General features: G+C 41.4%; 1 protein-coding gene across 3 annotated transcripts in view; it reads right to left on the bottom strand.

Annotated features, from left to right (window-relative positions):
- erg (ETS transcription factor ERG) overlaps positions 1-14247 on the bottom strand; it is a 262777-nt gene that overhangs the window by 172939 nt on the left and 75591 nt on the right. For 2 of the 3 annotated variants that reach the window (XM_043701336.1, XM_043701330.1), the window contains exon 2: positions 5126-5228. The exons of the other annotated variant lie outside the window; for it this stretch is intronic. In XM_043701336.1, coding sequence (XP_043557271.1) covers positions 5126-5182 — 57 coding nt within the window. In that variant the 5' untranslated portion in view covers positions 5183-5228. The remainder of the gene's footprint in view (positions 1-5125; positions 5229-14247) is intronic. 3 annotated transcript variants of the gene reach the window in all.

Raw genomic sequence — 14247 nt, 5'->3', positions numbered from 1 at the left:
CCCAGCCTGTCCAGCCTCTGTTTATAACTCAAACCCTCCAGTTAGTGCAACATTCTGGTAAACCTTTATGAACCCTCTCCAATTTAATAATATCCTTTCTATAGCAGGGTGACCAGAACTATATATTGTACTTCAAAAGTGGCCTCACCAGCATCCTGTAGAGTGACAGTATGACATCCCAACTCTTACACTCTAAGGTCTGCGCAATGAAGGCAAACATTCTAAATGCCTTCTTAATCATGTGGTCTGCCTGTGATGCAACTTTCAAAAAACTATGTACCTGAGCCCATAAGTCTCTCTGTTCAACAACACAACCCAAAGCCCAACTATTAACTGTATGAATCCTGCCCTTGTTCGACTTACTGAAATGCAACACCTCATATTTATCCAAATTAACCTCTATCTGCTACTCAGCCCACTGGCCCACTTGCTTTGTAACTTTAGGTAACCTTCCTCACTGTCCACTATACCACCAATTTTGGTGCCAGCCGCAACGTTACTCATCATGTCTCCTATATTTTTATACAAATAATTTAAAATAAAGGATGACTGCAGAAATCTAAAATCACCAAAAAGCTAGCATCAAAGTTTAGCAGGTAATTGGAAAGGCAAGTTAAGTGTTGATATTTTGGAATGGAGTATAAAAGTAGGGGGCCTTACTAAAACTGGTCAACCCATACCTAAAGTTTGTGAACAGATTTTGTCACTGTATCTTAAGAAAAACATACTGGCTTTGGAGGCTGTCTAGAGAAAGTTTACTAGTTTGATCTTGGAGAGAATTTCTTCTGAGGAGAGGTTGAGGAAGTTGGGCCTGTACTCGTTGGTGTTTAGAAGAACGAATTGAAGCATACACAATTATTAAGGGGCTCTACAGGGTACTCACAGAGAAATTGTTTCCCTTTGTGGGAGAGTCTAAGGCCAGAGGGCATGATCTCAGTATAAGGGGTCACCCATCTAGGACAGTGATGAAGAGAAATTTCTTCTCTCAGAGAGTAGTGATTCTTTACCACAGAGGGTTGTAGAGGTTATGTTCAAGGCTGAGAGCAAGAGATTTTTAATCAGTAAGGAAATCAAGGATTTTGGGGAAAGACAGGTAAGTGGAGTTGTGGATTTTCATATCAATCATGATCTCATTTAATGGCAGAGCAGGTTCAATGGAATGAATGTATTATTTATGCTCCTATGCTTTATGATCTTATAGTCAGCCTCTGCCCCTCTGCAGATTCTTGTGTCATGCTCACCACTTGCTTTCCCATCTTTTTGTGTCATTTGCAAACTTGGAAATAGTACATTCATTTCCATCACCCAAATCATTGGCTTATATTATGAATAATTGTGGCCCCAGCACTGATCCCTGTGGCACTCCACTGGTCCAGGTTGAGGTTCAGGAATTGCCACCATTGTTCTTCCCTACGACCCACCCCCTCCCCATTCCCCCACTTAATCCCAACTCTCCACCTTCTATTCATTAGACAATTAGTCAGCAAGGTATTATTCAACTCCTTTGCCAATTCCTGGTATGGAAGTTAATTTGGCAGTTATGTAACTAACTTAGTGTTGTAATGCATGCACAGGGTCATACTCCAGGACTCCAGTAACAGATAATGGTTGTGCGCTGTGATAGGCTAGTTAAATCACTGATAGATGAAGTAATACTGAAGGCGATGTTGTTGTAATGTGATAGGTTAAGTGTAATGTAGTGAACCAGTGAGGCAGAAGATGATTAGGTTAGGAAGACAAAACAAGCCAGCATGATTGGGTATGCTAATGCCATTAGATAAGTGCGGGAACCTAACACTGTATAAACTGCTGAGAAACAAAGGTCTTGTGGGCAGACAGGGAAGACATTTTCTAGCTGTCACAGCTTTGATTTTGCAAATTTAAAGTTTAATTTCGTGAAGGATTTTCTCCATCTCCTGGTAATTCTTTACAGAATATTGAGTGATTCTTCCACAACAGTGGTTCCCTATTGTTAATTCTCAATCCTCATTGTCTAAGTATTATACTTTCACTTTTGCCTTTCTCGTCCTTTTTTATTTTATTATATATTTTTAAAATCACTTGAGGGACATTGTTGTCACTCGCTGGGCCAGCTCGTATTGCTCATTGTAACTGTTAAAATTCCTTCAGCAAACCTTCTTCCTCATCCTGTCAACAACAACCAGATCCAAGTTACATCTCAGCCTGAGGAGATGTTGAAAAAATATGAAGAAATTATAAGATTGTACAAAAATAATAAGGGTAGAGCTATCCTTTGACCTCTGTGGCCTTTGTTTAAGTCCAAGGACACTGATGGACAAAACATCTGAAGGCTGTAAGAACTTTAGATTAAATGCGTTTCGGTAGTTTCCACCCAGATCCTGCTGGGCACAGGCCCACAGCACACAGCTAAGCAGAAATAGGCATATTCATATGCCATTTACAAAGTTAATAATGATGGGGATGTTCCCTTGAGATTAGATTTAAGGACAATCAAGAGAAATTCCCACGCGTTGGCTGCAGTAAAATCAGAACCATTTTGATGAAGAGGAAGTCTATCTCTATTGTTGGGCCTAATAGGAGACTTTGTCTCTATTTTGAACTACATTATGCTGAAATTAAGGATGACACAGGAATTCCACCAACTAAGTCATATAACTTGAGGGTGGAAAATCAAAACTTCAAATTACATGTTTAAATTTGGGCTGTACTTTGTGATTAGCATTTTTCTCATACAAGCTCACCATTATTTGATGATATTACTTTTTCTTAATCCATCTAGTGATCAATTTATTTTAGTTCACCTAGTCTGTGCTCGTAAACTTGTCCAGATAAGCCATCTATACTAATCTCACACTACTGCTCTCTACCCACACCTTTTAGTGTGCCTCTTTTTCTGCTCAAAGCATAATTCCTTTTGAAAAAGAACTTGGTTCCAGCTTCTTACCTCCCTCAGAAAAAAATATTTTTCTAAACTCCCATTTAATGCTTTTCATGGCAATGTCAAATTTGCACTCTCTCATTATCGCCTTAACAACCATATACCGTCCATTTCCTTGATGACATCTGTCAAGTCACTGTTAACCTTCTCAGCTCCATTGAAGATAAACCCTTCTACATTACTCTAAACACCTCATTTTCAATCATATACTGGTTAAACTGTATAAGGTTTTCCCCATTAGTTTTATATCCTGTATAGAAAGACTGCACCAATAACAGTCCACAACCCTTCTGCTACAAATTAACTAATATTGGGTCCACATTTAGCATCTTGCTTTTATATTCTATGCCTTTGTTATGGTGTAAGATGACCTGGACGTCTTGATCTCTATGTTCCTTTACGTCACAATAAAAATAATAATTCAGCATGTTTATTTTCCCATGCTTTAAAATGTATTGCTCCACAGATTTCTACAATAAATGGGAGCTGTCTCCAAAGTGCACATCCAGCCAACCTAACAATGACCTTTGACATTTCCAGTCACATATGGTTAATTTTCAAATGACACCAAATTAGGGCCAATAGTGGGATTGGAGGAGGTAGTTCAAAATTTAGAAACTGAGTCAAGGCCTCTGCTTTATTTTCCTTGGATTCCCTGATATAAACCATTACATTTGTTATTTGTCCACGTTTAGTCACGTTTTAATTACAATTTTCTGATGATAAAATTTTGAGAGTTTTCTGTGAAATGCCTGCATTGAGATTAGTGATGCAACATAAGTACAAGTTGTTATCGATGAATAATGTGATATATCTACAATTGATGGTTCTGCAATTCTACTGATCATCTCATCTGTGGAAACTGAAATAAAGTACCTTTTTACATAGTGAGGGAGAAATGCTGCTGAAGCTGGAGATGTAAATTAGAAATTGGAAACGTTGAGAGAAATTGACCTGTCAAGGATGTTACTGCCATTTTCTGTTTTACCTATTTAGTACCCAGCTGTCCCTTCAGCTTCCTCTACAAGTTTGTCTAATTTAAATCTTGCTTCATCTAGCCTTCCTTGACGAACATTTAATATTAAAATTTCTAAGCCTACTTATTTGTTATGCATGCTTTTATGGAATTTGCTGTTAAAATTCCTGGTTGATCTCTTTCAGCACCATTTTCTCAGTTTCATAAACTCTTAGGTTTTCAATGGCTTTCTACCTTATCTTTTGCCATGGTCAATATGTTTAATCTCAGTTTTGAATTTAATCTCCTCATTCATCCAACCTAGTCTTCAGTCAATGGACCTCTTTACTGTCTCATTGGAATATAGTTATACATTTCCGATTACAATTCTAAAGGGACTGGAGAAGAGAAGCCAGGCAACATATGTTTCTATGTCATTGAAGGTGAAATGGATATTTGGAAAAGTGGTTAAGTAGACATACAGCATCCTGGGCTTTTTAATTGGAAGCATAGACTACAAATGCAAAGAATTTATAGTGAACTTTTAAAAATGAGTTTTGACCTCATCTGGAATATTGTGTCCAATTCTCAGCACCATGATTTAGGAGGGATATAAAGGCACTGGAAAGGGTGCAGGAAAGATCTACAAGAATGAGTCTAGGGTGCAGAGCTATAGAAAAAGGTAGGGCAATGAAACTAGTTGAATAGCACTTGCTTAGGGACAGCATGGAGATGACAGATTTGCTGCCGGCGTTGTATTCTGTCTCACATACTACCAGCATGCAGTAAAACTCCTAACATCATCACCAGATCACAGCATATGTCCTGAGTGTATAAAGGTGTCAGGTTCCATCTTAGCTGGAACCACTTGAAACAGAATGTACTGATGTACATAACCTTTAACATAGCACGCACAGTGTTTGTTAATGAAAAGCTTAATATTAGCCAACACACTGAGGTGCCTGTGACTGTAATATCTGTGTCAATACCAGGACTGTAATAAGTGTCTGTTGAATCTTTCAATAACTCATTACTGACATCTAGTTCTAAGTCATGGGCTAACATAAACATTCCACATCAAATAAAAATACTACACTGGATGCAGAGTTTATACCACACAGTTTCAGCTGGTTTCCTATGATTCCTCTTTGTGTGGTCAGTGAAGACCACTTCCCTGCATAATGTTTGGTATATTTACCCATGCATATTTAGAGCAGTGTTACTGTATCACAAGCAAACGGGAGTCTGACCTGTTGTTGCCGTGTGGAAGGCGGATTTTTTCCAACAGCAGGTGTCATGGTCAACATCGACAGCCTGGACTTTCCATTCAGTTGATGAATGATGACGTCTTCACTGAAAGATTAAATTTGTATTGACAGTCACTGCAAGATCTCTGGGACCTTGATGCTCACTCAGCCTCTAACCTTTAGCACTGTTTTATATCCTGCATGTTGCTCAGGATGATCATTTAAGTCAGGCCTCACACCATACTGACCCGGGATCACTGCTCAGCTTGTGCAAGGCTGAACAATGCTGGTTCCTTTCCCAGGGAATAGGGAACCTGAGGATCTACTAAAATCCTTCAAGATTAGTTGTGGCATAGAAGGACATCAATGGGTTGAAAACGTAAGCACCACATGACAATAGTCAAGGTCAAAGTTGTCTCTTGGTGTCCCAGAGGGCTGCTCTCTCCTTCGAGAGAGAGAGAGATGGAGAGAGAGAGAGAGATGAGGACTGTTGTTGGTTTAACTTGAGACTCACAACACTTCAGGCAAGGGGAGAGGCTGAGAAAGAGAGTCCTTCATGGTAACCTTGGCCAGTATAGTAATCAAACCCACACTGTTGGCATTACTCTGCATTGCAAACCAGCCGGTTCAAAGTCTTTTCCAGATGTTTTTCCACAGTTAGATTTTTATCTGGTTATTTGTCTCATCCAGCATGTCACATAGCTGCAGGCTGTGCAAAGATTCCAATACACAAGGCATTGCCATTGTGTGGAACATTCTGGATAAAACAGACTGGAGCTGCCTGGGCAAAAAGACACTGAAATGGAACTACACAGTCCCTTCTCCAGGTTATTTTCAAGAAGGTTGGAAGGTTGGAAGTGTAACAGCTCGTTGGCTGAAGCAATAAGGGGATCAGAATAGGTGAGGCTGGGAGGGGGCATGGAGTTGATAGAGGCATCAGTAAGAGGGAGGAGCCTTCCAGGATAACTTAAAGGCTCTTCCTCACTGTCAGTGTAGAAAGAAGACCCACAACTGTCGCTGTATGGCCACACCCCTCCACAATGGCAAACTGTTAGCTCTGGCTGGTTCTTTTTTTCAGTCTTATGCAAAGTGCCAAGAGAGCTCCTACCTCTTGTCCTGCTGTTTCTCTCTCATTCTAACCCACATCAACAGATGGTGGCCATTCTCTCATGGCTGAAGAGCCTCCAATTGTCCCTCCAAGGTCAGGAGTCTGCCATCTCTGTACATTGACATCAGACCATGAATTGGCCATTTCTTGGAAAGTCATGTTAAGTGATTATTTCTGTGACGGAGCATGAGTATGAGTTATTAGATCATATACGGTGTAGGTTTGCTCAAGGTTTGTGAAGGTTTGTAGCTCAGGTTGGGATTTAGGGTGTAGGTTTGCTCGCTGAGCTGTAGGTTTGATATCCAGACATTTCATTACCTGACTAGGTAACATCATCAGTGGCGACCTCCAAGTGAAGCGAAGCTGTTGTCTCCTGCTTTCTATTTATATCTTTCTCCTGGATGGGGTTCCTGTTCAACAGGAAATGACATCACCACAAACCCCAGGAACCCCATCCAGGAGAAAGATATAAATAGAAAGCAGGAGACAACAGCTTCGCTTCACTTGGAGGTCGCCACTGATGATGTTACCTAGCCAGGCAATGAAACGTCTGGATATCAAACCTACAGCTCAGCGAGCAAACCTACACCCTAAATCCCAACCTGAGCTACAAACCTTCACAAACCTTGTGTATACCCGTATGCCTGCCTATGCTCAGCTCATCTGTCCTTTCACTTAGGGCCCTTGCATTAACATATATTTATGAGGAATGAGCAACCTATATTCCATCTCAAAATCCCAAACATCCCAAATTGAAAAACAAACAGCAATGATACAATCCAAGCAAGTACAAATTGGTTGGGTTACTCTGAATAGGAATGGAACCAAGCTACTTCTGGGGAGATTAGTTAATGTGGTTTAAAACCTAGATTGGCAGCAGGAGGGGATTCAAACAAGTAAGTCAGATGGGAGAAAAGCAATTAGAAGTTAAAATGCTAGTAAGTGAGTCTGAAAGGCAGAGGAAAGGTATACAAGATAAAAACAGTTAATTCAAGAAGCACTAAATGGAACATAATGCAAGGAATTTGAGGAATAGGTCAGATGAGCCAAGCATAGATAGGCACATGGATGTATGATATGATAGCTAAGACCAAAACTTAACTGAAAGATGGGTAGGATTGGCCGCTCAACATGCCTGATTATAGGGTATTCAGATGAGGTAGAAAGGAGAGGAGGTCTTAACATTGACCAAGGAATCATTTATAGCAGTGAGGAGGGATGTATCTTGGAAGAATCATCAAATGAGACCATATATATATATATAGTTTAAAAAACACACAAATGGCAAGCATAGTGTTGGATGTGCAATATATGCCCCAAACATGGAAAGAAAGAGAAATAAATTTGCAATCAAATTTTAGAGAAATGTGAGAATAATAAGGCAGTAATTGTAGGGGATTTTAGCTACCCAAATATTAGTTTTATTTTGCAACATAGGGAAGGAGCAAAAGTCTTAATTTGCATCCATGTGAACTTGATAGTTTATTCAGGCTTTCCACCCAGCATGCCTTGGGAACTAGCTCTTCCTTGATCACCAGGTCTGGCTCATAATGCAACCTATGTCCCTGGCCCAGGCCTAAACTAGGGAGTGCAGTCAACCATTTTCAAGGTTGGCTTCATGGAACCAGGATTTTTCCTGGCCCTGCACACATTACACTGGAACAAAACTGGGGCCAACATCTGCTCAAGACTTAATACTCTTGAACAAAAAAGCAATAATTTGATCCTGAAAAGTTATCAGTTACACCCCTTACATGGAATGAAGATTAGAACTCTGTGATCCTACTGCCACCTCACCTAGGAGCGATGATGCCAATTGTAACATTACTAATTCAGTAAGGGACATGTTAAAAGCTGGGATCTTCTTGGAGAGTAAACGTGAGAGCATGCGAGAGAGTGACAGTGTGAACATAACATAAGAACATAAGAAATAGAAGCCAGAGTAGGCCATTCAGTCCGTCAAGCCTGCTCCATATTCAGCAAGATCATTGGCTGATCTGTCCCAGGCCACAAATTCTTTTTTTGTGCCGGCACATTTTAACATTTTTAAAACACATATTCCACCATCTGCTGTGGTAGGATTAAAACCCAGGTTCCAGTAGCGTTATCTGAGTCTCTGCAATACTACTTCAGTGACAACGCCATCACACCTTCACTTCCACCCAACAGATTGCATGGGTAAATCAATTTGTGAGATTGAGTATGAGAGAGTAGCTGTTTGAAAGAGTGACTGTTTGAGAGGGTGAGTTTGTGAGAGTGAGAGTCTGAGAGAGTTAATGTGTGAGAGAATGTCAGAGTATGATTGTAAGAATGAGAGCAAGAGTGCATGTGAGAGAGAGACTGTGTGACAGTGAATGTGAGAATGACAGTGTGAGAAATGGGTCAGAATTGTAAAAGTGAGTGTGTGAGATAGAATGAGAATTGTGAGCAAGTGAGAGACTGAGGGTGAGCTAGTGAGTGTATGAGGGTGAGCTAGTGAGTGTATGAGAGAACGTGAGAACGTGAGAGTGAGGGTGTCAGAGTGTTAAAAGAGAGAGCAAGTGCTTCAGAGTGAGAAAGTGTGAGTATGTGAAAATGGCAGCCTATGAGAATGAGAGTGAAAGTGAAAGAGTGAGAAGCGTGAGTATGTGAAAGTGAGAGAGTGCGAGACTATAGTGAGGAGAAGGCTTGCTATCACATCACGTGGTGTACATTAGCTATTCAGGAAAGCTGAAGCAAGTCTGGCCCACTGTGGCTCTTATATTGAAGGAAAACTTTCGGAGGCACATTTACTCAGCAGAAAATCAACTTCACCAAACAGGAAAATGTCCAGATGAAGTGCATGTGCAGGAATTGATTACTGTCGCGTGCTCTGTTATAAGCAGCTGGAAGAGATTTTCTGGTTAAACAATAATCATATTTCTTTGTTGAACGTGTCACCCTTTATTCATTTCACATATTTTATAAAATCAAAAAAATCTGTAGCAAACTGACTCAGACCAATGCACAAGCACTGTGGCCCAGATTCTTGTCTGAATTGATGAATAATGTGAGTAAAGTCTCAGTCTCCAGTTTATCACGCTCTGCCACTCTAATCTCTTCCATTAGAATTTCCTTGCCTCAGTTTGCAAGTTTGATGCTGAAGGCTATTGATAGCTTCACATGTCTAACCTCCACAATCACCAGCAATGTGTCACTAGATGCTGAAATCAACAGATGCATCACAAAAACTGCAGCTGTCGTATCCAAGCTGAGTAAGGGAGTGAGAAACAGCAACCTGACTGAGAAACATCAACTGTGCATCCACCAAGCCTGTATCCTCAGCGCACTCTGTGATGAGACCTGGACAATATTTGCTAGGCACGAGACAAAGCTATACAGTTTCCTCTCTCACTGTCTCTGCAGCATCACTTGGCAGAGCAAAGCCATCAATGCAAAGATCCTAGAGTGTGTTAATTCCATTGCTAAGCAAATGACATGTATATTGGCTCAGCCACATTCATCAGATGGATGACGGCATACACTAAAAGGTCTTCTGCATGGTTCATTAGCCATTGGGTCAAAAGCTCCTGACCATCCATTTCTCCACTCCATGGAAAAATATAAATGAGATATTATAATGGCAGACATCGACAGCAAAAACTGGAACCAGTTGCTGATGGCCATTACCTCTGGAAGCTGACTATTTGGAGGGGCATGAACATAACAGAAACAAAAAGTGAGCTGACCAAGCAGAGGAGCCAATTATAATAGAGAGCAGCACATCACACAACTTTCCACTGCATCTAATATGGCAGATACTGCCATGACAGAGTGTCTTCCTGAGTCATTTCAGGCTACAATTAACATGGAGTTGACAACCACAAACCATCATCTTTTGAAACGGAAAGCTAAGTGTGCAATTGGACAAGTGTAAAAACAACCAGCAATCTAAAAATGTAACGCATATAAGAAAAATAAATCTCCACACTGGAGATTTTAATCTGTATAGAATCTTTATGAACTGAAACATTTTACTTGTAAAATATACCACTCATTGTAGTCAACCTGTCAACATGTCACTATATGGATAATGCGTGGAATGCACTGCCAGCAGTGATAGTAGAATGGGATACATTAGAGACACTTAAACAACTCTTGGATAGGCATGTGGATGATAGTAAAATGAAGAATATGAAGGTTAGTTTGATCTTAGAATGGGATAAAGGTTTGGCACATCGAGGGCCAAAGGGCTGTGCTGTGCTGTATTGTTCTATGTTCTATGTTCTAATGCAGAATGAATATCTGTTAAATTTAATTTGTATTTTTTTCATCATTCTTTCCTGGGTTGTGTATGTTGTTGGCTAGGCTAGTATTTATTCCCAATCCTATGTGCCCTTAAAAAGGTACTGGGGAGCTGCCTCTATTTCACTGCAGTCTAGATTAGAGTGGTGCTGGAAAAGCACAGCAGGCCAGGCAGCATCCGAGGAGCAGGAAAATCTACGTTTTAGGCAAAAGCCCTTCATCAGGAATAGAGGCAGGGTGCCTGCAGAGTGGAGAGATAAATGAGAGGGGTGTGGGGGTGGGGAGAAAATAGCATACCACATCCCGCATCTCTGCCCTCAGACCCCACCCCTCCAACCGTAACAAGGACGGAACACCCCTGGTGCTCACCTTCCACCCTACCAACCTTCGCATAAGCCAAATCATTCGCCGACATTTCCGCCACCTCCAAACGGACCCCACCACCCCTTCCCACCTTCTGCAAAGAACGTTCCCTTCGTGACTACCTGGTCAGGTCCACGCCTCCCAACAACCCACCCTCCTGTCCTGGCACCTTACCCTGCCACTGCAGGAACTGCAAAACCTGCACCCACACCTCCTCCCTCACCTCCATTCAAGCCCCAAAGGAGCTTTCCACATCCATCAATGTTTTACCTGCACATCTACCAATATCATTTATTGTATCCATTGCTCCCGATGCGGTCTCCTCTACATTGGGGAGACTGGACTCCTCCTCCGCAGATGGCTTTAGGGAACATCTCTGGGACACCCGCACCAATCAACCACACTGCCCTGTGGCCCAACATTTCAACTCCCCCTCCCACTCAGCTGAGGACATGGAGGTCCTGGGCCTCATTCACTGCCGCTCCCTCACCACCCGACGCCTGGAGGAAGAACGCCTCATCTTCTGCCTCGGAACACTTCAACCCCAGGGCATCAATGTGGACTTCACCAGTTTCCTCATTTCCCCTTCCCCCACCTCACCTCAGGTCCAAACTTCCAGCTCAGCATTGTCCCCATGACTTGTCTTACCTGCCTATCTTCCTTTCCACCTATCCACTCCACCCTCCTCCCTGACCTATTACCTTAATCCCCTCCCCCACTCACCTATTGTACTCCATGCTACTTTCTCCGCATCCCCACCCCCCTCTCATTTATCTCTCCACTCTGCAGACACCCTGCCTCTATTCCTGATGAAGGGCTTTTGCCCGAAACATTGATTTCCCTGCTCCTTGGATGCTGCTTGACCTGCTGTGCTTTTCCAGTACCACTCTAATCTAGACTCTGGTTTCCAGCATCTGAAGTCCTTGTTTTTACCCAGTCTATTTCACTGCCGACTATGTGGGGTAGGTAATCTAGAATGCTCTTTGGAAGGGAGTCCGAGGCCTTTACCCAGCAACACTGAAGGAACAGTGATCTATTTCCAAACCAGGTGCATTTGGAATCACTGGCTTTCGAAGTGCTGCTTCTTCATCAGGTGGTGCTTCATCAGGACAACCACCTGCTGAATAAGTAATTCCAATTACACCTGTTGGACTATAACCTGGTGTTGTGTGATTTTTAACTTTGTCCACCCCAGTCCAACACCAGTATCTCCAAAACAAATCAGGTGTGTAAATTAGAGAGGAATTTGCAGATGGTGGGCGTCCCACATATATGCTGCCCTTATTTTTCAAGGTGGTAGAGGCTGTGGGTTTGGGAAGTGCTGTCAAAGGAAACTGAGTGAATTGCTGCCATGTATCTTGCAGAAGGTGCTTTCAGCGGTAGAAGGATTGAATGTTAAATATAGTAGATGGGGTGCCAAACACACAGACTGCTCTGACCTGAATGGTGTCAAGCTACTTGACTCTTAGAGCTATAGTCATCTAGGCAAGTGGGGAGTATTCCATCACAATCCTGACTTGTGCCTTGTAGGTGGTGAACAGTGAGGAGGTGAGTCAATCACTGCAGAATTCTCAGCCTCTGATTTGCCCTTCTAGTCACACTTTATATAGCTAGTCCAATTCTCACTGGTATCTTATCAGTGACTAATCTGATGACTCCTAAACGACAATATGACAAGTGAATTCTTGTTAGGACCACAAGAAGGATATAGTTTATGACTCATGTACATAAAATAAGGTACTAAATTTTGCTTGAGCTACCTATTAAGCAGAACGTCAGAGTTTAAAAGAGAAAGTCACAAAACTGCCCACAAAACTTATTCATGTCACTTATTCAGTCTTTTCATCATTATTCCCATAAAATATTTCTTCAGTTCAACCTCAGAACATTACCACTCATGTACAGTGTTGACACTGCATATTTTTTCTATTTCTTACTCTACCTCTGTGTAAGATGGTCAATTGGAAACCTGGGTGAAATAGTGTATAATTTGCTAAAGTTGTAAGGTTATGAACTCATGTATGTAGAGAGTTAGCTGCTATCTCAAACAGTAGCTTTCTGCTCCTGATTACCATGATACACATGAAAGCATAAGGCATTCGGAGCATCAATAGGCTTTCTCGCACCTCAAGGCTGCTTGGGTATTCTTTGATTCCAATGTAAATCTTCCACTACAACTACCCGGTCAATTACTTGTGTCCCTTAATGACTTGATGATTCCAGCTGGAAACTGTGTACAATTGAATGGGATTCCTTCCAGTGACTATGCTGAGATACACAGAGCCAACATTCATTTCAGTTTGAGTTCAATTCCAGTTTTCGAGAACAGTTAGCTTTGGGAGATAGGGCTGGTATATAATAGCAGCTCTTATTGGGTGTCTAATTACATCAGTCAGCATGATTCCAAATTTCAATTTTAGTAAAACATATGTGCCTGAGATTAAGAAGAACAATATACATAAGGCTGAATATAAGATTGTAAGATATGGGAGCAGAATTAGGCCATTTGGCCCATCAAGTCTGTTCCACCTTTCAATCATGGCTGATATGTTTCTCAACCTAATGCTGCTGCTTCTCCCCATAACCCTTGATTCCCTTACTAATCAAGAACCTATCTATCTCTGTATAAACTACCATCAAAGACTTGGCCTCCACAGCCCTCTGCGGCAAAGAATTCCACAGATTCATTATGCTCTGGCTGAAGAAATCCCTTCTCATCTCAGTTCAAATGAGTCATTTCTTCAATCTAAGGCTGTGTTCTTGCATATTCTGGTCTCTTCCCCATTTTCGCTGTATCCAGATCTTTCAGTATTCTGTAAGATTCAATTAGATCCCCTTTCTAAATTCCATCAAGTAGAGATCCAAAGTCCTCAACTGCCCCTCATATGACAAGCCCTGCATCTCCAGGATCATCCATGTCAACCTCCTCTGGAACCCACCCACGGCCAGCACATCATTCCTTAGATTCGGGGCTCAAAACTGCTCATAATATTTCAAATGCAATGTGACAACAGCCTTATATGCCCTCAGCAATACATTCTGCTTTTGTTTTCTAACTCTCTTAAACAATAGAATAAGAAACAAATAAATCTGGAAATACACTATTACTGATAAGAAAATATAAATAAGTATTGTGAGGAGAGACCCTTTTTTAAAGACAACGAAATCTGTCTGTAATCAGATGCACAATAGAATGGACTGAGGTGGGGGTTATGGCATTCAATGGTTTTTCAAAGCTCCAAATCCCTTGCCACTAATATTCCACTCCAGTTCTTTGCCTGTGGTTGACTCTCAACTGAAGCTTTCCATCTAAAACACTTGCCATCTTTTCTCTTCATAGCTGCTAATAGACCTGCAAGGTTTTTTTGTCATTATCCTACCTGTATGAAAT

This window comes from Chiloscyllium plagiosum, chromosome 12 (genome assembly GCF_004010195.1).
Source record: "Chiloscyllium plagiosum isolate BGI_BamShark_2017 chromosome 12, ASM401019v2, whole genome shotgun sequence".
In the NCBI taxonomy this organism is placed as follows: domain Eukaryota; kingdom Metazoa; phylum Chordata; class Chondrichthyes; order Orectolobiformes; family Hemiscylliidae; genus Chiloscyllium; species Chiloscyllium plagiosum.
The sequence above is the reverse complement of the archived record's forward strand: the minus strand, read 5'-3'. Positions and strand labels throughout refer to the sequence as shown.